The 22,861-nt window shown below is 36.5% G+C and overlaps 1 protein-coding gene across 3 annotated transcripts in view; it reads right to left on the bottom strand.

The window, feature by feature from the left end:
• Positions 1-22,861, bottom strand: part of cpne5b (copine Vb) — a 119,840-nt gene that overhangs the window by 73,094 nt on the left and 23,885 nt on the right. For 2 of the 3 annotated variants that reach the window (XR_003403967.3, XM_026935734.3), the window contains exons 2-7: positions 17,469-17,509; positions 15,189-15,235; positions 6,823-6,926; positions 6,035-6,074; positions 5,404-5,418; positions 5,170-5,246 (exon numbers count right to left, since the gene is read on the bottom strand). Coding sequence is in view for 2 of the 3 variants with exons in the window: in XM_026935734.3 (XP_026791535.1) it covers positions 5,170-5,246; positions 5,404-5,418; positions 6,035-6,074; positions 6,823-6,926; positions 15,189-15,235; positions 17,469-17,509 (324 nt within the window). In the remaining variant the exon portion in view is untranslated. The remainder of the gene's footprint in view (positions 1-5,169; positions 5,247-5,403; positions 5,419-6,034; positions 6,075-6,822; positions 6,927-15,188; positions 15,236-17,468; positions 17,510-22,861) is intronic. The other variant, XM_026935735.3, reaches the window with a different exon arrangement.

Genomic DNA, 22,861 nt, shown 5'->3' with positions numbered 1-22,861 from the left:
CCATTTGCAAATCCATGAGCATGGATTTGCTTGGTTATGTATCAGTTCAGCGTTATACATGACAGAGTTATACATGGTGGTTTTATTTTCATGCTCTTGCAATTGTATCACTTAATTTGGATCTGTTTGTCTAGCTCATCTAGACATTTATCATTCAGAGAAGAATAGCAAGATACTTTCTCCATAAAAAGTTCCCTAATCTTTTTGAAAAGCTGCTGCACAGTACAGCCTAACACCTCCACACTCTTGCGAAGAACATGAAGCATTTGATTCTGCTAAGTCTGATACAAGTCTGAAGACTTCTGTTATATCCCATAGCATATAGGTGAGAGAACAATGAAAATGCAGCAGTTTGTGCACTGAGAGGACTCTTGGTAGGGAATACTGAGCTTCATGATCACACACAGTCTGTTTTCCCTCCAAATCTCTTTGACACACAGCTAGACCGAGGATAATTTAACCTGTTGCCAGTGTGTTGGCCTCCGGAGTAAATGGTTAGAACTGCACCTTAATCAGTGGAGAACACTGTAGCCGCAAACACATAAACTCACAATACACTCACTCAAACTTTCACTGAAATAACAAATATCTGTTGTATCTGTTTCTACTGCAAATGTACTATATATGTAGGGTTTTTGAATAAGAAATAGGAAATTGTACCCCTATTTAACCCCTATTGTACGCCTATTGTAGCCTCTATTTAGATTTATTGATCTACAAAAACTTAATTCTATGAAGTGCATCAACAGCACAACAGTTTAAACTGATATGAAATCAGGTTGGGTACAGTTACAAAGGGTGGGCAAACAAGTTATTAAAGAATATTTATATCATAATCAGAAGGGGAGATGCAACCATTTTAACTTTTTAACTTTTTAACAAAAATATCATTTTGTTTCTACATTAATAAAAAGAGTTCTTTAGAACCTAATATAAACCATATGTATTAGATACTTTTGGATTGTTTACTATTTGGTTTGGATTTCAAACTGAACATAGTTAACAATCAACAAAACAACCCAGGCTACTCGTAAAACACTTTCATTTCTGATTTATGTCGACAGAAAAAGGTTTTGATATGTATGCATAGATATCACAAAAATTACCTGAGCATCGAGAACATGGAACAAGGAAATGATCAGATAATTATAGAAATAGTTTCAAATATTTTCTCTTTTACATCCGATGTTTGTTTTCCTTCATCAGTCCAAATCTCCAGAACACAATGCATTTCTGCAGTGCTATAGCTCTGACCTCTGTCCAGCTCTGTCTGTTGTCAGCAACACAAAATACATGACTTTTTTTTTTCAGTTTTTTGCAGTTGGGTTGGTTCAGGTTTGAATCACTTTCTCATTGGCATCGCTCTCACACTGGCTGCTTGAGGAAGCTGGACCAAGACCACCTCGCTTAGATGCTTTCAGACCGGTTGTTTTGATCCCCACTGAGTGTGATTGCTGTGCTTTCACCTGCCTAAACGAACTGCACCAAGGGTGAAAAACACACCAGTCTTGCATTCAAACAGACTAAATGGTCCAAATGTGAAATAGTTTTTCTAGTTGACTAAATGCTCCATATGTTAAATGCTAAACAGACTAAATGCTCCATATGTGAAACCCTAACCCATTTTTTTTTTTACAAGTATTGTGGTCATGCTATTATTATGAAATTCTTTTTATTTTTTATTTTTTTTTGAACTTTACACAGAAAGCTATAATTTCTGTCCTTATTCACACATCACCATCTCTGCATCAGTAACTCTGCAGTTCTGACACTGCATTAGCTTTGTTCTAATTTGCAAAGCAGCTTGCACACGCAGAGGCATGTCTCGTTTTCTTGCAATTATTCAAATTGATACAGGAATAATGGATTTCTTCTATCCATTTCACAAATTTTAACTATATAGTCGCATCCTGGGTGTGTTCATATTTTTAAGCATCTAAAAAGCTTTAGGTCATGTTCATTATGATTTTGGTACTCTACGGCACAAATCTGACACATAATTTACAATGTACAGAAATTTGCCATGTGCCGTTCTAATATGGCCATTACAAATATCAACAAATAAAAACAATAACAGCATATTACTATTCCAGATAAGGACAACCTGGTGATTTCACCCAACATGGGGTGACCATCAGGTCAAAATATGAAGCTTCCTCATCAAGTCTCATCAGTCAATCTGTTTCATCAGCTCACAATAATATGGAAAGAATCAGAATAATTTCTTTTTCTTTTAAGTTATGGTAATGATTCTATGGACAACATGCTGGGACTAGAAATGTACATCTAATCCATTACTAATGTAAAACTTTTTATGGGTTTTTATTTTGGTATTTTAAAGACATTTAAAGTGTTTTTATGGAGTATGACTTATGCTGCTGCAGGGTACATTTTTCACTGTCTCACACTCCATTAGTAATTTATTTTCTTTTATTATTTTTCGTCTATTAAAAGTTAATAATCTTCTGACTCCCGAGTCCAATAGATATTTTAGCATAGGTTTCATTTCAATCTTAGTGGGGTGCATAATGCTCACAGTACATGACTTGTCATATGATTAAAATTTTATGGTAAATTTTAACAATGCAGTTATTTTTGCACAGTCACTATTTCATAAAAAATGTATGGATAATTCATTATGAAAATATTCTTAAAATTACTAATATTACTTTAAATTACTGTCATTACATTTTAGATATGTTTTATTCCTTCTCTAACCAGAACTATTATTATGTGAAATCAGGATATTGTTGGAATTGGCATATTTATTAATTTAATTTTTGCAGTAGATAAGGTATGTAGGTTCGTTGTACTGTGTGGTGAGGCAAAGTTCTTATAGTGTAGTCTGCCCACTCAGCAGTCATCTTGGCAAAACTTCTAAGCAGTTATTTCCAGTCATTCTGGACCACGCTCCTAACTATATGAACATAAACCAGAACACCAAGATGATATATCAAACACAGGTTTGAATTCACTAATATAATCTGGCAAAATGCTGTGAATAATTTGTGGTCTTTGGCTCCAGCGACACAAAGTAACATATTTTTTCAGGTTTCTTTTGCTACCACATGTGTGTTACACCATAACAAGCATAGAAAAAGCTTGACAACACAAACCTTCTTATATGGTTGTTTCTATGGTAATGGAATCATCTGACCAGTGAGCTGTAGCTTCCTACTCCCTACATAAATGCACCATACAGGGCAAACCATAATAGCTTCTACACCTTATCTAATTCAGTTGATGGTCAATAAGAAGCCATTTAGGATTGGCATGTGGCTCACCTTGGTAGCTATCTTTCCTGAAGTTTAGCTAATAACGCTTTTATGTTTGTTTGTTTTCTTTTTCATTATAGTTCACAAATATTTTTCTTGGTAGGGGTCTAAGCCAAACAAAAGACATATTAGTAACGTATTAGTGAGAGTGCTACCATATAATAATATTTTATGGAACAGAGATCATATGTTTCATATCATAGGTTTGACAACACAAACCTTTTATATGGTTGTTTCTATGGTAGTGGAATCATATGACTAGTCAGCTGTAGCTTCCTACTCCCTACATAAATGCACTATAGGGCAAAACATAATAGCTTCTACACCCTATCTAATGCAACTGATGGTCAATAAGAAGCCATTTAGGACTGGCTACCAGAGTGCTAGCATAACATAATAGACATATGTTATAGAATAGAGATCCATATCTGCTCTGTTTTCGCACTTTCATATATGTAGCTAATCCACAATAATCTATATCTCCCCTTGATGATCTTAATCATATCAAATTTGCTCCTGCCTTTGCCAACAATGTGCCTGACTTTTTAATTATCACACGGTACATAATATAGACATCATGCTGAGTGAAACATGCTGCCCTGGTCATGTTTTAAGCAGTGTACTGTCTCTGGTCCTAAACACTCTGTAAGTCAGGTGAGGAAAACTTTTGATCTAGTTACTATTTGGGTGAAAGACAGATCACAAAACACCTAAAAAGGACACATTACGTTTTCATGTCTGTGAGGCTGACAGCTGAGTTGTACCAAATGCTCAATTAGTATGATTGCAGAAAAGACATTTGGCAAAAAGGAGTCAGGATCCAGGAGACTGTTGTTGATCTTCAGATTCTGATGTTTGTTGTGTGCTTCAAGAAACTTCAGATTAGTTATTAGCAACAGAAACATAACCTTAGAAATGTATCACCAGATCACATTCACATTCTTCGGTCAGAGCGACAAGTTCAGCATGTTGTGTGAGAAGAACAGAGGTAAGGCACCACAAGGTAGTGTTTCATGGCCGTTAGTGTTTTCAAGAAAGTCCATTAATATGAGTTGAGAAGCCGTCAGTTAAAGGAATTGAATCAGCATTATTGAGGGGACTGTTCTGGAAAACAGGATGAGGTGTAGACAATTTAACACACTCATGATCACCCCTTTCCTCTGGAGTGTCAGCCAATGTAGGCATCACAAATGAGGAAGGATTGTTTAAGGGTGCTTTTTGACAGTGGTCAAAAGTGCAAGCCAACTGAAGCATTGAAAAGATGTAACTGACACAACCTCAGCAGCACAGACACTGAATGTAGGCATATGACTGACTGAATGCACCAAGGCCTGGGGTGCAAAAGTCAGAACAGCAAGATAAGTGGCTTGTAGTGCTCACAACGATAGCCTTTAAATCGGCCCTGAATTACATCTGTAACCATAATGACCTAAGAAATAGATATATAATATCATCTTTGCTTTCCTCATTTAGGTTGTAACTACCATTAATAAAAATCCGCTAGGAAATGTAGTTACAATATCATTGATTGTAAGCTATTGCCCACTCACTCATATTTTGAGGACAAAAATATAAACATATAAATATAAAAATACTCTAAACAATAACACAGGTAATCGAATCTTACCAAGCTTCATCAAAACAAAGACCCAAACCCAAAAGGGTTCAATTGTAGTCTTTGGGGAAAAAAAGAAATTTTTAAATGGACTTTAGCTTAATTCAACACCCAAAATCAATCAATTATCAATCAAAGATATTTAAAAACAATGGGGTAGGTACATTTCTTGCCAGTCTCCCCCAAATGGTACATCTGTATCAGAAATACCACATGCACAAAATCAGACCAAGATCATTTTAGTAACTCTGACCCTCAATTTGTTGTCATTGTACTCACCCAAGAGTTTTCTCCAATCGACTTGCTGGTGAGCCGACAATCTCGCCCAGGGTGCAGAACATCTGTCCAAGAAAATCCTGGAGAAGCAGTGGGAGGGAGGGGAGAGAAACAGGAGAACAGGGTGGTGGAGATGTACATATAGTAGATGAGATACAGGAGTTAAAGAGATTCCCCATTGCCCCACAGCTCTCTACTCTAACTACGGTAATTTAAAAAAAAAGGCTTTAGACGTACGTTGAACTCTGAGGGCTTCCGGGAAGGAGTGCAGGCAGCCATGTTAACAACAGAGCACAGCATGTAACAGAAAACATAAGACACAAACAAAACGGTGGCCACACCAAGGCCAGAAGACACCATTACTGTACAACCAAATCAGGACAGGGGAAATGAGGTAAACTGCTGTAGGTGAAAGCTAGGTGATAACCAAACATGCATCCATCAAGACGGGAACAGAGGGACGTGGAGGTAAATATGCAAGTCAAAATGTATCCAAATATATGCTATGTTAATCTATGATGACTCTATTGAATACTTTTTGTTTCCACTAGTGTCTAAGCAAACATCTGCATCTGAAATATGGTGCTAAAGCATAACTGGTTATAAGTGGCTTATAAATTATAGTAGGCATGTGGATTCAAAAAGCATCAATAAGATGCATATGTGTGTTTACTATATACCATATACATAAGGACAGTACAGGAAGTAGGTGGTTTAAATTGATAAATATGTATATGAAATAATCTTAAATGATTTTTAAAGTGCTCCATTACATTCAACAATATATTTGGATACTGAGTATTTATTTTGATTTGCATTTATACGGTTTTATTTCACGTCTCCACAAGTCCGGATCAGTAGTACTCACATGCTTTGAGAGGTCTGGACTTTTAGAGTCAACATCATATCTGAAATTTAAAAAAAAAAAAAAAAGTACCATTTTAAATCATCACCTTGTAATTTGTCTTTTGACTTCTCTCTATGTGAATAGTATTTATCTTCTTTGTCATATTACTTATCCAAAGGAAAATAATATTGAATATGAAAGGAAGCATAGAACATTAAAAATCATGACAGCTCAACTCAGATAGCTTTAAATATTTGAATGGATTAGTTTCACCTCTAGGTTAATTGACAATTTGAACTAAGGATGATGTCTTTCTTCTTACACAAAGACATCTGGCAGTGGGCCATAAAATAGACCACTATCAGTTTATTAAGGATAGCTATAAAAGGAGCTTTTAGTGAGATTTCAAAGGCTCTTTTAAGTCTTTTGAGTGGACTCAGTGTGAAAAGAAGCTGCGTCTGGAGTAAAAATAGAAAATCACAGCGTGTTCTGATTAACCCCTATAAACATAAAGGTTAGCAGTTTTCCTTATCAATTCTCGCTATTAAAAGCAATGCAGTGACATTTTGTCAAATATTTCATTGAAAGAATTGAAATTCAAAGTAAATGTATAAGGTAATCATAATAAAGTACCCTTTTTTATTAAGTATTCAGACTCAGTAACAGCCTTTACTGTAGTTCAGTAGGATAAGGAAGAAATAAAGTGAAGATGAAAAAAATCAAGGGAAGAGAAAAGTAGTTTCAAACTAAGAGGCATGGTGCAAAAGACTGTATCAACAAAAAAAAACTGTGCAAAAGGAACAACTCACAAGTCAAATCGAAGGTTCTGTTTCTCTTCGAAGAAGTAGTCAAGGATGAACTTTCTGACAAAGTCCGGATTTAGTGTGTTGTCAATCACCTCAGTTCTGCCAAACTGGAGAATGAATTGAGGGCAGCAGGGTGATCAGGGTAAGGGAGACAGACGAGAGAATAGAGAAAAAGAGAGAGGCAGAGGTTATGAGGGATGAAGAGAAAACAGAGAAAATGAGGATAAGGAAACACAATAGTGAGAAACTGAAGAGCAAAGTGTTAATCACAGGAAATGCTTTCTTTTCAACAATAACAAGGCGGTATAACCTCTTTTTTTCTCACTCTTCCAATCTCCCTCTCACTATCCCTTCTTCCTGTCACACTAAAGCTTGATTTGCTGAAGCAAGATTGGCCAGAGGCAGATCACAGCTCCTGTGTGCCATGGCTAATTACAGCTATGGGCCCCCTCATTGAGCTCAAGAGCACAGGAGATTGGTGACAATTACACCTGCTTAATTAGGGGCTCTTTCAGCCAATACTGCCCCTAAATTCTAGCGGAAAGCAGCATGGAACATGCTACTCCATTATTTTGCCACACTTGTCTTGGCAAACCAGACAAAATAATTGGAAAGAGCCCCTCCACCAAAGATTACAATTAAATTCACTGAAAGGTACTTAAATCTGATCTCTGATACTGAATTAATCATATTCAGTCAGTTAGTTTCCATAAGGTTTCAGTTTATTAGCATGAATTACTTAGTGTGAGACAAACATCTGAATTTACTGTCTCTTAATTAAAAAAGAATTAAAAAGCTTATCTTAGCCTCTGCCAATGGAAAATCGGTTTAGATTTTGGTAAGTTCATTTTCATTCAATCTGATTATGAAGCTTAAATGAGATAATGTAATTAAAGGGTACAGTGTCTTCAGGTCATCACTGCACATGTTAGACATCTCTTAAAGAAAACCTGAAATCAAAACTGGACTGTTTTACATTGTGAGATCAGGTCCTTGGTCAGACTGAGCATGATTCATCTGTACTTCAAATGGCAAAATACTCGTTTGTTTGTAATCTTCCAATAAAGTGCAGCAAAATGTTTGTTAGAATTGCACATGGGAAAAAATATGTATAATATCCAGTCATTTCATGTCATGTTTCACCTCCCCCTCCACTAGACCCAAAACACAGAGATGCTCACATGGTAGAGCACAGACTTTGTTCTCTCCATTTAGGTCCCATTCCCTTTTCTTTCAGACAAAAACACTTTTATTCACTGTTTTTTCATACCAGAACCAAAACGACTGTGGTTTTCATGCATCTAAATAATGCTTTATTCTTTACATCACTAAAAAAGATGGCAAACAAAAACTGATCCCTATACACTATATGGCCAAAACTATGTGTACACCTGACCTTCCACACCCACATGTGGTTCTTCCCCAAACTGTTGCCTCAAAGTTGGAAGCACACAACTGTATAAGATGTCTTTGTATGCTGTAACATCACAGTTTGCCTTTACTGGAACTAAGAGGCCCAAACCTGTTCAAGCATGACAATGTCCTTGTGCACAAAGACAGATTTATAAAGTCATGGATTGCAAAGTTTGGAGTGAAAGAACTCAAGTGGCCTGCACAGAGCCCTGACCTCAACCCCACTGAACACCTTTTGGATGAATTACAATGCCAACTGCACTCCAGGCCTCCTCTCCAAACATCAGTGCATAACCTCACTAATGCTCTTGTGGCTGAATGAACACAAATCCCCACAGCCACGCTCCAAAATGTAGTGAAAAGCCTTCCCAGAAAATTGGAGGTAATTATAACAGCAAAGGGGTACTAAATCTGGAAGGGGATGTTCAACAAGCACATATGGGTGTGATTGGTCAGGTGTCCACATACTTTTGGCCATATAGCGTACCAATCGACAGAGCAAACTATACATCACAGAGTAAGACAGACTATCACACTCATTTTAAGAGACTAGTATCTAGATCTGACTCTATGTTTGTTTTGGAACACCCACTTTTCAACATCCAATCAAATTCTGATGGATAAAAGCCTGCCTGTTGTTTCCCTTGGAAATGTCACATTGCAGAGGACAAATATGTTCAAATTTCCAATTCACATTATCTTTAATTAATGTTGTCTTACTACAATTCTAAAGAATTTTATAGTAACACTTTACCCAAGAGCAATGTTCATAGGAGTACGTGACACCTGACCTAAACTATATTTATATTTATTTAATTATTTATATTTATATACATTTATAAAGGCTTAATCCAACAGGTGTCACCTGACACAACTGATTATTATCTTGTTATTTCAAGATGTTGGTTTTTCAAATGAACATTCAATATGATCATTATTCCACGTTAATATTTTAAAATAATAACAAATAAGAGATAATATCTATACTTATTTTTAGATATTATGGAATTATTTTGTGTTACTATCTCATTATTTAAAAATACATATATTATAAATAAATTGCGGGGTGTTAAATATTAAGTTGAAATAAGATGTAAAATTTATGAGTAACTTATTTGAAATAATGAGATATGTCAAAATAATGGCATAATATCTTGAAATAATGAGATATTAAGTCAAAAGAATGACATCGTGTCTTGGAATAACGAGATATTAAGTCATAATAATGACATCATATCTTGAAATAAGAATTTATTATGTCAGTAATGAGATATTAAGTACAAACTAATATGATACTATCTGATTAAGTTACAATATCTTAAAATAATTACATAATATCTGGAAATAATAAGTTGTTAAGTAAAAATACCCATTCAGAATTTCAAAAACCAACACGCGGTTCAGGGCTTCCATAAGTAAAGTGAATTAAACTGTGAAAACCCAGGACAATATCATGAAATTATGAAGTTACGTACATTTTCTCTGACCCTACATCAGAGTGCACTGAGTTCACTGAGCTGTATATTCAGCTGTCATGAAGCTCTAAGATAATTCAGCCAAGAAATTGTCTTATGTTAAAAAAAAAAACAGCCACTTTACTCAAGTGCTATGTCAATTTGATAGCAAAATTGATAAAATTCGGCTTTATTATGCCTGTTGGAATAAGCCTTTGATGTATATGTACTTTTGTGTTAGCTATAAGGAAAGGTCTTTGCAGGTACCATTTGGCTCTACAAACACATCCATTAAATGCTGCTGTTGTTGTTGTTGTTCTTTCAGCTGCTCCCATTAGGGGTCGCCACAGCGGATCACTGGTCCGCATGGTTTATTTGGCACATTTTTATGCTGTCCTCCCATTTTATCCAGGCTTCAGACCAGCACTGAGAGTATACTCCCAGTGGCTGGGTTATAAACACATCCATTAAATACCAAATCAATAATTATTTGGGCCAATCTTCCTTCCTGTCCAACTGCATACAAGCCACTGAACACCTTTAATTTTCACTGTACCTCTCTACCCCTCTAGCAATGTACTGTTCAGATGTATATCTATACTTAATTACATATAATGTATTACGCCCCTTTAATAACAATTCAATCTTCGCTAATTTGGTTTGCTTCCATTTTCTATATGCGTCTTCTATGACTATGAATAAGCCCCGTAAATGTGTTTTCTTTTATGCAAGGCTTTGTGGTCAGTATATAACCCTAATCATACAATCTCTGTGACTTAACACTGTGGGCAAAAGCACACCCACAGTTGCTATTTAAATAATTCAATTCACATAGTTGTATGTAGGCTCTCTGCTTCTTATTGGGAAAAAACCTAATTAGAATAAACAGTAGTGCTGTGGTAAAAACCACACCATGTAGAACACGACGCTTGCTCTCTGAGCTAAAACCTGCCCTATATTAAGGCAGCCTGTATTATTCTGTAATTATTGGTGTAGGCTTGTAATTGCATCTTCTAATTACTCATACAAATGTACAGACCTGGAGAAATAAAGGAGCAGGACTGAAAAGTACCAGCACAAATAGGCTCAACCATGGTTTCTAAACTGAGATTAGAAGTATTGAAGGTGTTTCTGCTGATATGAACTGCCTACCTTTCTTCACAATTTACAGTATTATCTCAGCCTGAATAGGAAGTAAAAATGTTTTTATATCTGCAAATAGGAAAGGAATGGTGTGGGTATAGAGAAATTAAAATTCATTGCAGTGTCGAATAAGAGGATTTCGGCTATATGAGCTCCGCAGCGGCAGACAGAGACAAAGGTAAGTGAGTGAATTAGGAGTTGATTAGGTGCCCACACACTGTGGACTAATCTAATGAGAATCGGACGCGAAGCTGCTCGTCTGAGAACCCGCTACACAAACAAATCTTTCGCCAGAAAGCTAAGCCAAGACATTACCTACTCTGGGTGTCCAACAAATATACACATAAGCCAGAACACAAGGCAGTCATATGGGCTGGAAGCAATGTTTCTGCTCCAGAGGACATATGAGGTTTGTGAGCATCAACAAGCTGTCCATTAGAATCAGATTCCAAAGAAACAGAATGACTGTGGTGACTATAAATTTCTGTTTATTTTATTACCTTTTGCGCATTATGAGGCTGAGAGCAAACCTACTACCATGATATACTAGGATGAGCAAGGTTAAAATATTTGGATATTCAAACTCATTCAGATAAGGCATGTATAATGCAGAATAAATAATAATAAATTCTAGGTAATCATGCAATTTTAAACAGGCTTTTGGAATGATCATGTGATGTAGAATGTCATAAAATGTCAGGACACAGGCAATTCATTCTTGTCTCCCATCAAATGATTTTTTAAAATCAATTTTTTCCCAATTTAGTCCTCAAAAAGGCTCAGCAGAGCTATATATGAAAATCCTGAGCTATTCAACGTAACTCAATCCCAACAGCAAACATGTGGCCATATATTTATATCCAGTATTCTTCGATACTGGATATAAATAGCATTATATTAACAGGACTCACACTTAAATGACATTATGGGAAATATGAGGCTCTTTCCCGCTTTTCTTTTTGAAGTTTATTTTTGGTTCTTTGATACATTGTTAGAGTTTTTCTGACAGATTTTTAAAAACAGACTCCACATCCATGTCAGTTTGAATCAGCTGCACTGTAGTTATGTGAGCAATAAAACACAATGAGACGTGCTGTTATAGGAAAATTACTGATTTGGTTTCCCAGTAACAGCAAATCCCAAAGTTTTACATCAATTTTCCAACAATTACACTTTTTATTTGTTGAAAAAAGACACATTGTCTCCCTTAATATTAATAAGAAAAAGCATGAAATGTATTCAAATGAGTGCATTAATATAAACCTGTGAATTGAATTACAGCCAGATCTACTGTCAGAGCAACTGTCAAGCGTCTGACCAATCAGAATGAAGAATTCAACAGCACTGTGGTATAAGACTGCATATGCCTGTGTTTTCATTTTACCCATAAAAGTATCAAGTGTTTTCTTGAAGTGATATTCAAATATTATTTATGTTATGTCAGTGGGTCCAGACTGACAGTCCTCACATTCATACCTATACTACATACATGCTGTTAGTGTCAGTGTAGTTACTCAATAATTTATAGTCGCTACTGAATAATATGATCTGAGAATTTAAATTTAATTTAAGTTGTGGATATTCAAATAGCATTTGCACACAGTTTCCATTTCTTCTATTAATTTTTTAAAGCCTAGCTTCAGACATCTGAAACTGCAACTACAAACAGCATCTACAGAATATGCAGCTGAACAGAGCATCAAAACATTCTTCCAGCAATGTGTCTTCCTCATATTTCTGTGCTGTAGAGCCTACAGAAGCTAAACTAGCTGATGCAGCCAGACTTTGGCACCTGACAAGGCTACTGACAGTATTGAACCATTATAACATGTAGCTGTCCACTCTTTACACCTTGCTAGACTGTTGTAACAGGAAGTTGGTCTGTTGCTCAGGGATTGCACTGGCAGTTGGCAGGGTTACATGGAAGACTTCAAAATAAATGCTCTGTATTGTTAAGGAATAAGAAATGATATGGAAAAGGTCATGATCGTCAGATCAGCGGGAAACACCAGCTCATCTGCATATTTATAGCCAGTGAAACTTCATAGCATGGTGACAATGACTAATACTAGCATTAATTACCTTTTGCTTTTTGGTGTGTGTGTGTGTGTGCATGTGTGTGTGTGTGTGTGTGTGTGTGTGTGTGACACTAATCTGTAACTGTGCATTTGCTGGAAAAAAATATGCAATGCAGGCAAAATTACATGCAAAACTGACTTTTGTATCGTAATATTTTGATGAATGTTCTAGCTTAAATCTCCAGAAATTAGTGTAATTCTCTAAGCTATGACGAGCAACAGTGGAAGGTATGACAAACAGCTCATTAAGTCAACAGTTTTCCACTGCGATGGCTTCACTTCCTTAATGACATACCTCTCCTCTAAGTCACATTGAATACCAGCATAATAAAAAAAGACAGCTAAGTTTCTCTCACACACACACACACACACACACACACACACACCACACACGCATGCACACACACAAATGTCCTGCAGGTGAACAAGCCTGCCTCCGTGTCTGTCTGCAAAACCTACAGGGTTTTTTTCTTTTTGAAGAAACCAGAACACAGGCACCTGTCATGTCAGATCAGGACAAGAAACTCTGAAGCATCCCTTATTGTGTCTTTAGTTACACAGGCTTCTGCGCTCACTGTGCTGTAAGAATGTACTACTGGGTTGTCCTTTATAGACATATGACTATAAAATTAGTGCTACTACATGGTCTCTATTAACATAAAGACTACATATATTCCTATAATCAGGGGTTTAACTGGGATGCTGTCTAAAGACTCCCTACTCAATTTAAATAGAAACAAAAAAAATTCTTTTTAATTTTAAAAATGATGGTAATTCTGGGGTGGACAAATAATAAATTTATTAGCTAGCCCACTTGGCAAGTCAAACCTCCAGTGTGCTCTCCAGTACCATGGTTGCCTGGAAACCTGACTAGGCTAAAAACTAGGTGGTGGGCTAGATAGCTAGTTACGTGCATTGCATGTTGTGCTAGCAGAGCAGTTATATGACAGCTTTGCACTGATTTTAATTTGCATCAGATTTTAGTTCTGCATACCTGCCTGTTCCTGATTCTGAAAAGATCATCTGTCATTCAAGTATTAAACCAGTTCTAGCCGTCAGCCAGTCTATGTCTTGGCTGATGTGTGTAGTGCAGCAGGAGGTGGGATTCAGAACAAGTAGCTTGTGCTACAGTTACATCCTTGAGGTGCGTTCCACCACCTTGAAGTGTATTATGTTTAAACATACATACAAAATGAAATATGACATAGGGTTTATTTTCTTTTCTGGCTGTTAAACAGCCATGTTTATCACTTATCACCCTGTCGTGCTGTTCATCATTTATTATTCATGCCAAAAAGCTTCCATTAACATACAACATGGTCGAGCATTAGGGTGCATGTAGCAAGTGAAAAGAAGGTTAATGGTCATGTATGTGAATAACAGGCAAGTTAATGTATAATTTTGTTACGTATGAACAGCGTGTTCATAGCTAATGATGAAGCTGCTCTTTTTAGCCCTGAGAATCGAGTAACGAAAATGAGGTAGAAGTGTTGGAAGGCTGATAAAAATATTTGCATTCATGGAGCTGATAACACTAAGGCCCATGGGAAAAAGTAGAAGTTCTGGAAAGAATATTTTAGTATTTTGGAAGATGGCATTTCATTTTGTAATAATTTTGTACATTATTATTCAAGCTGCTGAGCTGCTGCTGAATGGTGTGGTGCTGCTATACAGACATGCTACAACGTATTCTAAAACACTGATATAGGTTGGATACTTTATCATAGAGCGCAGGGGTAACTAGGGGACTGGCACTGTTGTGAACCACAAACATTAAATCTTATCATTTAAGGGCAAAAAATGCAGGAACTGGAAAATACTGGGAAAATGCAATATTCAGAACAGGGGAAATTTATCATCAGCATGCAGGCATGCAATCAAATAGGAAAGAAGTCTGACTTGCTCGTCCATACAGCAACGGAATGAGGAAGGAAATCATTTCTCATACACTATATTAGAAGCAGTAAATAATGCCTGAGAAGAAGCGGTGAAAGTGAGAGTATGTCGCTTGTTACTGGAGAATTGCTCCAGAGAGCTTTGACAGTACAGAGGAGTGGAGCAATAACACACGCGCACGCACACACACACACACACTCAGCCACATGCGGTTACAGAGGCTCTGACTTTGGTCACTAGCTAAGATGTGCTGAGCTGAAAGCCTTCAGCTCTTCAAAGACAAGTTTCATAATTGGAAAGTAGGCTTGTGGGTGTATGTGTAAGGAAAATGTTTCACAAAGATGTGGTTCATTGTGTCACTTTATTTGTGTTTATGTCTATTTACCTCTCTCCACTGCTTCGTCTCGACTCCTTGTGTATACAGGACACACACTATGGCAAGAGAGAATAATTATTCATTTAATTATTGATAACATACAAACATCTGTACACACTTCTCTAATTTGAGTAAACTTCAAAAAGCCTCTCTCACTCACACACACACACACACACACACACACACATACAGACACACCCACTGAAGCATCTGTGTGGTGTAATATCAGTTGTTGACATGCTGGTGAGTGCCGACAGCCCACGCCAGTCTCTCCCTGAGCTCCTCTCTCTTCAAAGAACCTCTTTGGTGTTAAGTTCCTCATAGTTTATGTTTCTCATAGTTGGGTAAAAAAGTAGCAATGTATACTACTTATATCATGTTCAATCTGGAAGCATCTTTGGAATATCAGGCATACCAAATGGTGAACTAGCATATATGACTCAAATGCTTGGTGGAAGATATACAACATATACGCCACAATAAAAAATAAATTCAAGTATTTTCCTTGCAATTAGGCAGAAATGTGAACTGAATTGCATCAACTACTATATATTTTTTCGTGTTTAGACTTCACCTTTTTCATTGCCTGTAGCACAACATTACTAAAAACCTGCCAAAACGTAATTATTCCTGACTCGATTATTACAAACAGCTATTCTTAAACAATTCTAAAAATACGTGCAATCAAGTTCCACAATTTTCACAACTACAAAATGTGAAAGGTCATGTTAAAAGTCAAATTTCATAACCCATTAAGACTGTTCGAGTAGATTTTCCAAGTTGGCATTTCCCAATTTTGTGAAAGCATTTGAATACGTTGTTATCCTAATATATAAAATATTATAATGTTAACTAGCCTAATGTTAACTAACGTGAGAATGAACCTGAATAATGCTTTTAATTACGTTAGCTTTTGCTAGCAACCTTGGCTACTGGTCTATAATCTCTACAGTCTAATGTTAGCTAGCTAGCTTGCAACTCTTTGGTTTTAATTACACAATATAACAACCTAGTCAAGCATTAGCTTGTTAGGGAATACACTCATGTTTCTCAGTCTGATAACTACATATTTACTACTCATTTCTACAGAGCTGCTGAGGTGACATGGTGGCTACTTTCTAATAATGTGTGGCTACAAATTAACATATTAAGCCTATGAGTTAAGTTTCTCATTATCTATTTCATGGCCACAAAGTACTTACGTACTTAACTCATGGCATCCATAGTATTTTAAAATAAGTGAAATACAGAGAAGTCAACTGAATTAGCCCATTGTGGAACCTAATTAGGAACCTAATCATGCCCATTAGGAACCTAATCATGGAGATGACACATAAAGAAATACTGGACTGGCATTGCAACTTACTATAGCCAATTTCACCAACTTTTTTGCCCATTCCTGCAAAATAAATACAGTTTGCAGCCTCAAAATATTAACCTTAGGCTTCAATATTAATCCACGGCCACATCTTATTAAATAATAACCACCATGTCACCTCAGCGGCTCTGTAAATCTCACTATAAGCACTGGATAATTCATAGGACTTACTGAATAATGTGCTTTAAAATAAGACGCCATGATATTAAGGATAATGTGTCTAAAAATCTGTGAACTCACTAGCATCTGTGACTGTCATGGTAGCGCCAAAGAGGTGCTGAACTACATTACCCATCAGCCCAAGCATGTCACACGACCATGCCACATGTCCCACTGATCACTCACACCTGTTCTGTGTTACCTCTAATAAGCACCCCTATTTAAGTTCTGGTTTCTGGTTTCACTGTCAAGCTTGATTCTCGTGTGTGTGTGTGCGTGTGTGCGTGTGTGCGTGTGTGCGCGCGTGTGTGTGTGTGTGTGTGTGCGCGTGTGTGTGTGTGTGTGTGTGTGTGTGTGTGTGTCTCTGTCTCTCTCTCTGTGTCTGTCTCTCTGTGTCTGTCTCTCTGTGTCTGTCTCTCTGTGTCTGTCTCTCTGTGTCTGTGTCTCTCTCTCTCTCTCTCTCTGTGTGTGTCTCTGTGTGTGTGTCTCTGTGTGTCACAGCCTCACGTATAGTCTGCCTGTTTTTGCCTTGTATCCATTTTTTTTTTTAGATTTTTCTTGTTTTCACTGTTTTGGTTGTTTGTGTTGCACTTTATACAATAAAATCTGTACATGCATCCACTGCCTCTACAAATCTCTAACATGACATTACAGCACAATGTGAGAAATAAATACATGTCTATATGTCATAAATGAAGGCTTCCATAAAATGGCAAAAAAAAGAAAAAAAACCTGCACAAAGCCGCACTCACTTGGGTCTGATTTGGAGAATGTGTCTTTGTCTAGAAGATTCCTGGAGGGAGGAAATAAAAAGAAAACATTGTTATAATATGACAATGAAATATGAGCCTTTGCTTGTATTTGACATTTGAGAGATTATTGAATTGAGTCTGTTGACAAATAACAGCTTTATTGCAGTGCTCTGCAGATAGTGATTAAGTGTCGGAAAACTTGGTACATTTCAACAGTGGTGCAAATTCTTATGTAATGCAAATAACATACTGGTATAGGTACATGTATATAAGGAATTCCTTTTAAAAACCCCAAGTCTCTATAATACATTACTTGTAACTTGCACTTTGACAGCAAATATAGACATCTGTAAGACTGTATAAGATCGCTTTAATAAGCTTGTGAAAAAGTGTAAGTTATTACACAGCAGAGCAGAAATATGAGTCCATTTTAAAAACAATATTGTTCAAGCAACATAGTCACTTTTGTAAGTAATGTTATTCTGCAGTTTAAAACTGACTATAAATGCTGAGGTTACAAAAAGATGATCATGTAGACAATATTTTCAGATTACAAAAGCTCACCCGGGATTCTAACTCACAACCTCCGGATGATAGGATGTTAGGATAAACGCATGTGTGTTGCGCCACTCGGGAGCCTGGGGGACTATTATTTAATCCTGCTCGCTCAGTTATTATTTTTGTGTGTACCAGCCCATGACATCTTCTAACAATTAGTTCAATTTCCCAAAATACAAACAAGCTAGTATCCTAATTTAAACCATCTGAAAAGAAAGTAAAAACCTCCAGCTTGCAAAGTTTTGGCTGCATCCTGCAAGATTCTAGTCCTAATGCATACAAATCTAAACCAAATGCCCTATGAACCTTTCTGGCAAACTTTCTAAAAAAAATAATAATGATAAATAGTGCACCTTGTATTCATAGCTGTATTTATATCTGTTTAGAATGCATTATCTGTTCATTCTGAATAATACATTCATAATAGGATACAACCCTAATAGAAACATTTTTATCAGATTTCTTAGAAGAGCTTACCTAGAAAGCCAATTTCAGTGGATATATTGAATTTCCTGATGGAGGTGTAATAAATTATCAGTACTGAAACGATGACTTCAAAATGGGTATTTTATGAGGACGTTTAATAATCCTACTGCAAAGATATAATATCACATAAAGGCATATTAGACACTAGTTATTTTAGAATCACAATACAGAATTAGAGTACGAGTAATGAGTAATAGGTCATACTGTTGAGAAAATAATTCTTCTGAAAGTTTCCAGTACACAGGAAGCCAAGTTCAGTGTTTTATGTACTGTAGGGTAGATTCAGGAACAGAAAGAGTGACTCACTGCAATAAACCCTGAACCCCAATATTGATTTTCAGCCCAGGCTTTTCATTCCTGCTGGTGGGCATGAGGGAACTTGAGAGCTCTGTATTGCCCTGAGCTACAAAACTGTCACTGCAACCCAAAGTCTAAATCAGAGGTGACATATCTACTATGGGGCACAGTCGCTCACCCACTCACAATCACGCACTGAATAGCAGGCCATCAGAAGAAAACACAGGCATTGGGTGTCAGTAACAAAGCACCTGTGATTACATGCTCTCGTCTACCTGTTCGTCGTTCCTGTAACATCTTCCCTCAAAGCTGCATGGCACACAACTCATCTGTTTTCTCTAATGGTACGTTTTTATTTCCATGGCAATAATTATGACGTTGGCCTGAGACAGAAAATTACAGGGAAGGGTGGTGACAGGGAACATCCTGAAGAAAAGGGCAGCAGATTTATCTAGAATCTTGCTATACTCTCACACATAAAAATCACCAGTTGAAGCAGCTCTGAAACTAACTGAATCACTCTCATTCTTGACCTTTTTCAAGCAACCCCTTGAAAGCATGAAATCTCTGATATCATCAGCCTTCATTGGTATTCCCTTACAGAACAGTCATGTATGATGGGACCAGTATGTACAATTATAAATTTGATGTTTAGAGCTAATTTTTAACTAATGAACATTTGAGTTTCTACCATTTTACACACGATCAGTCTGCTAGAAGGCTAGAAGGGTCGTTCTCGATGTTTAATAGCAAAATGCAAATTTCCTGGATTGCTGAAGATCAAACACACTTGGTAAATTACCTTCTAAATTTTGAATGATAGTAATAACAATGTGAAAAATTTAGTGTGTACATCATCGGGGGTTAAAAAATGACATGATCTGTATCTGTTTAGAGCTCCAAATATCCATATCTGTCTTCAGATTGGGCGTGGCCTAAACCAGAAGTTTTTTTTTTTAATTATTATTATTAAAAATGCACCCTACCAGTATGGATATCACTCCACTGGGGAAAAACTCTGATATAGAGATGCCAGTACTGTCAGCATGGTGTGTGAATTCTGGCTCTGACAGTTCCTCAACCTCAGCTACATCACTCGAGTTCATAACTGGTCTCAGCTAGTGATGTGCACGAGACTGTTTTATTAATCCTGCTTGTGCAGTTATTATTTTTGTATTTACCTGCCCGTGATATTTTCTAACAAATTCCACTGGTTATTTCCCAAAATATAAACAAATAGCCTAAATAAAAACCACCATGAGATTGACCAAGTAGTCAATGAAAGCTGTAAATGCATCATGCAGTGCTGCGCATTCATGTTAACAAACATGGTCTTTGTTCATCAGGAAGTGTGCCTCCTAAATCTGTCTGTATTTGTATCCATTTAGAACACATTATCTGTTCGTTCTGGATTCGTATTCGTATTCGGTTACATCCCTAGGGTACATCAGCAGCCAAATGAGAACATTAGCAACCAGGTGCTATAGATTACACTCATGTGTTACACACTTTGCTTGGTGAGATTAATTTCAGTTACTCATCCATTCTTCAACAGATTAAGATTCAGGTCACATTTGGTGCTGTCCGCTGCTGCTTGTGGTGCAAATAAAATCTTTGGGCTCTATGCATAATTACTAAGTAAACACAGAATGCAGTTGCTTGTAAATTGGCAGGTAAATGCCACTTATCTGGACTAATGGATAAATGTTTTCAGTCGGCACAATCTATCATGTTAATGATTCATAAAATTAATTAGGTATTGCAGGGAAAAAAGCAGTTAATCATGAATAAATGCTCTGACGTGACAGCTCTCACTCTATAAGTGTGATGCTGAAGCTCCAACAAAACAAAGGTGGCAAATTTTCAGTGCCACCATTGAAACATAATCTTCCCATTATCCATTACGCGACCATTGTCATGCCAACAAGTTTGGTCATTAAAACCTATTCAGAGCCAGGCATATCTTTGTCGAACACATGCCAACGGAAAAGTATTGAAAATCAAGGCTTCTTGTCTTGAGATGAGGACCTGCTACTGTCTTTTAGAGGGTAAAAACTGGAGCGTTAGGACATCCATGAAGGGAGGACTCCAGGAGTCTTAATTACAGCCATTAAGGACTTCAAAATGGAGCTGGAGCTTGGGATGAATATAATATTCCTGGAGGGAAAGCCCGGCTCCTGCTGCTGCTCTTCCTCCAGCTCCAGTTACACACTTCTAAAATCCAGACTTAGAAATGCTGCTATGGTCCATTTAGAAAGGCTGTGCCCTTGATCCCCATGGCACGGAGGTCACCAGACAGGTGATTAACGGCTGGCCTGAAAGTGTTTACTTGCAAGATGGAAACTGAATGGTTTGGGTTAGTTTGGCATTGATTTGCCATGCAATATGCTAATACTTAGTCAATGCAACAGGGAAAACCCTCATCCAGTTTCTCTGTAACCAGGGTTGCCAGGTTGTCTATTCAAAACTAGCTGAATTTTCAATTCCAAAACTCAAAATCTGAACAGCCAAACCGTGTGTTACACACCAAAATCAAGTCTACCATTGGCATATATACTGTAATATTAATTAATTAATGCATATTAACATTATGCATTATATTTTTTAATTCGTACTAATTTCTTTAAAAAATAATAATAATAATTTAGCTAGCTAGCATGCCTTTCATACAAACAATCTAAAGTCTGACAGTGTAAATGAGAATACAATATTAATAATTTCCTCAGATGTGTTCGTATTAAGAAATTACTCCATGTGACTAAAATTACTTCTTTTAAAATTACATTTAGTATCAACTACTAGCTAAGATGCCTGGGATCCGCCTTTTTGAGAAACATCAACGTTGTGTCACAAATTGGAGCTGTCCGAATACTTACAGAGTTCCTAATCTTCCAGAGCACTCGATACCACATGAATGGCCCTTTCCTATGAAATATTTACATAAAGATGGTGAACACAACCCAACAGTACTCATAAATAGGTCCAAGTCCAGATAGATTCATAGATAGATAAATGTTACCTAAAAGGCCAGGTTTAGAGTATATATAAGACTTACAGAACTTACCTCTTTCATCACTGTAATAAATTTTCAGCACTGACAACATGTAAAAACAGAGATTTTATGAATATTATAATTAATTAATTAATAACCCTGATATAAAGACATATTAGATACTACTCTTGTGAAGCATGGGATAAAATCTCAATACAGAATTACACTGAATAATGAATAATTGGTCACGTCATCATAAACAAACATCCTCTTAAAGATTCTCGTACATAGAACACTACTTTCTTCATGAAAATTTCTTCAACACTTATTTGATAAAAATCCTAAAATTATTAGTATTATTATTAATAGTATAATTAAATATATTGTCAAAAAGAAACAATACCCACAAGAATAAATAATCCAGTTCACCAATTCATTTTCATACAGTAAAAGTAATTTAATATTTAGATTTTATATGCATTTACCATAGTTACAATCCCTATTATTTTATGTATACTGATATTATTAATACTGATACACCATTTCACTACATTTAATTTTCTTTTTTTTTGTTTTGTTTTTTTTTAATAAGCGACCGTGAACCTGAAGACAAAAAAAGTAATCCAGAGCAGTCAAACGTATCCCATTTCCATGTGCAGCCCTGACTGTAATGCTGTAGTTCTGGTACTTGAATGGCTTGTATTCATATAGTCATTGATATGATCATGTTGGACATGTATGATATCATGTTATTCCATTGATCTACCAAGTGAAATTCCCTTATGCCTTGTGCATTTGGCCAATAACATCTTTCAAATTTCTGATTTCTTAAGTTAATAATTGCTGGTGGTATGCAATGGTTTATTGTTGTTCATTATTTCCACGGTTAGTGCAAAAATGGAGGAGTGCAAACATTCCCAAGAAGATTAGCTTGTGTTTTTCTGACAGTATTATTAATCCTTGTTGTGTCATGAAAAAAATAAATGTCTTGTGTATAGGGACGAACCTCTGCTGCATATGGTACTTCTAATCACAGAACTGTCTTGTAAGATTTAAATGG

This window comes from Pangasianodon hypophthalmus, chromosome 20 (assembly GCF_027358585.1).
Source record: "Pangasianodon hypophthalmus isolate fPanHyp1 chromosome 20, fPanHyp1.pri, whole genome shotgun sequence".
NCBI classification, from domain to species: Eukaryota; Metazoa; Chordata; class Actinopteri; order Siluriformes; family Pangasiidae; genus Pangasianodon; species Pangasianodon hypophthalmus.
The sequence above is the reverse complement of the archived record's forward strand: the minus strand, read 5'-3'. Positions and strand labels throughout refer to the sequence as shown.